At 36.4% G+C, this 2,483-nt stretch overlaps 1 protein-coding gene across 1 annotated transcript in view; it reads right to left on the reverse strand.

The window, feature by feature from the left end:
• The window catches only part of LOC106536460 (CD9 antigen), a gene marked incomplete in the record, with an annotated part of 28,056 nt that overhangs the window by 10,864 nt on the left and 14,709 nt on the right, over positions 1 to 2,483 (reverse strand). Inside the window, 1 exon segment of the mRNA XM_014033750.1 lies at positions 837 to 1,010. Within this exon segment, the coding sequence (XP_013889204.1) occupies positions 837 to 905 (69 nt within the window).

Here is a 2,483-nt window from a genome sequence, read left to right on the forward strand (position 1 = left end):
CTACAGTTCTGCTCATTCTAGCTGCTGTTCTCATCACTTAGCTACTGTTCTTGTAATTTAAGCTTTTTTCTTGTAATTTTAGCTACTATTCTTGTCATCTAGCTACAGTTCTGCTCATTCTAGCTGCTGTTCTCATCATTTAGCTACTGTTCTGGTCATTTTAGCTCCTGTTCTGATAATTTTAGCTCCTTTTCTGGTCATTTTAGTTCCTGTTCTCATCGTTTTAGCTCCTTTTCTGGTCATTTTAGCTCCWGWTTCRGTCATTTTAGTCACTGATCTGCTCATAGCGGCAGCCTTCATTATTTAGCTCCTGTTCTGATAATTTTAGCTAAAATGGCTACGTCACAGTAATTTTGACTAAATATGTGTTAACATTTAGTGGTAGTAGCCGAGAGTCGTCCCTGACAGCCAGTCTGAACAGATCATCCAACATCTCTGCTTAAGATTTTTTACATTATTTCAACTTTGTCTGTCAGCTAAATCTGTCCTGAACCACTGGACAGACGGGAGGGGAACTCTGTGTCAAAAACAGAATGAAGATAGCCACAGCAGCTGACTGAGTGTAATTATTAMACATCCTGAGCCGTTATCATGTGTGGTGGTAGCTGAGAGTCATCGAACAGATAAAATGAAAAGAGAAGTGTTGATCAACACCTCCTCCTCGGTGCAGAGGAGAAACGAGTCCAAAGAACACATCATTTAATAAAGAGCTGCTTGTTCAACAAGTACTGATGTTTTTACTTTTTAAACTGAAACATTCTGATGTTTTACTGGAAAATAATCCTATATTTTTACAGGAACTGTTAAAAACTAAAGATATCTGAAGGTTCACTCACCCAGAAGACGAAGTTGAAGATAAAAAGAGCGTATTTGACACATAACTCCCAGCTGCTGAGCGCCGTCATCCTGCTGAAGTGAAATGTTTGAAAACAGTGTGTGTGTCAGCTTCTGCTGCTGCTTCAGACGCCCTCTGTTYGGCTCGGCTCACTTCGGCCACTTCCGTCAGGACTCTGCTCAGAGAACAAGAATGAAAGAAAACCACATGATCAAACTCCTACAGAAGTACAGGAGAATAAAAATGGTTCTTTGTTTCCTTTTTTCTTTTAGAAATTGTTCTGATGAAGATAAATGTCTAAATGATGAGCTTTTATTGTGAAAAACTAACGTGATAAACACTTTAACCAAAAATAAATCAAAATAACATCAGCTAAAATTGTCTTGAATCTGGAACTTGAGTTTTTATTTATATTAAAATAACCGAACAAAAAAGTTTGTTTTCTGAAGCAAATTTGCAAGAAAAGATATTTGTTTTGAAAATCAATCAGCCTTTTTTCAAGTCCATTTAGCCTCTTTTATGGTAATTTTATCTTCTTTTCTAGTCATTTTAGCCTCTTTTCCTGTATTAGAGCATTAGTTCTTGTCATTTTAGCTTATGTTCTGGACATTTTAGCTACTTTTCTGGTAATTTACCTCCTGTTCTGGTCCTTTCAGCTTTTTTCAAGTCCATTTAGCCTCTTTTATTGTAATTTTAGCTTCTTTTCTAGTCATTTTTAGCCTCTTTTCCTATATTATAGCATTAGTTCTTGTTGTTTTAGCTCATGTTCTGGACATTTTAGCTTCTTTTCTGGTCATTTTATCCTATGTTTTGGTCATTTTAGCTGCTCTTCTGCTTGTTTGAACCACTATAACTTCTTAACAGCTTCATAAACAAAGTCATTCAGTCGTCAGATTGCATTTAAAAAGAAAACACCATCATTTATTCATTTATTTTTGTTTTAACTGTTGATCTAGAATTACCCAGTTGGTAAAAGTATGTACAGTATATATTAGTTTATCTCCTTTAATAAGAACAAAGAGAACTGCTCTGTAGGAATTTATTCTCAGACTAATTTACAAAGTAACTTAGTGTATTTATTTGTGACCGGTCCAGAGCTGAAGCTGAACTTTAAACCCAGTAATGAGTCCTGACGGGTCACAGAGGTCAGCGCCGACTAAATTCAGTGTTTGTGTGTCATGAGGTTATTTTCTCCGTCTCTGAGGGGGAAACTGGACCTTTTCTCTTCTTCTTCTGCAGAACAAAGGTCGTAGTGTTTGGGCTCGGCCCACTGTTGTTGTTTGCAGCTGCGACAGAGATGATGGAGGAGGACGGAGCGACTCAGCTGACCAGAACCAGAGGAACACACAGCTTTATTTAACATGGGTCACCCGATTAAACCTTACAGTTTGAGATTTAACAGAAAACACTGTTAGAAAGTCAAATATAGTTTTAATACAATCTAATTATTTAAAGGTCTGATTTTCTTTTTTTAATGTGTTTGTCTTTTTAAATCCAAATAAACAAAAAAAACCTTGAATTTTGTCATTTATATTTAAGTTGTCGTCAGATTATCAACATCTGTTTTTAACCAAATTAAATTCAGAAACCTCAGACAACAGCTTTCTTCTCCTTCATGCTGTGTGCGTGTCCTGTGTGTGTGTGTGTG

Source organism: Austrofundulus limnaeus, unplaced genomic scaffold, assembly GCF_001266775.1.
Source record: "Austrofundulus limnaeus strain Quisiro unplaced genomic scaffold, Austrofundulus_limnaeus-1.0 Scaffold1826, whole genome shotgun sequence".
Lineage (NCBI taxonomy): Eukaryota > Metazoa > Chordata > Actinopteri > Cyprinodontiformes > Rivulidae > Austrofundulus > Austrofundulus limnaeus.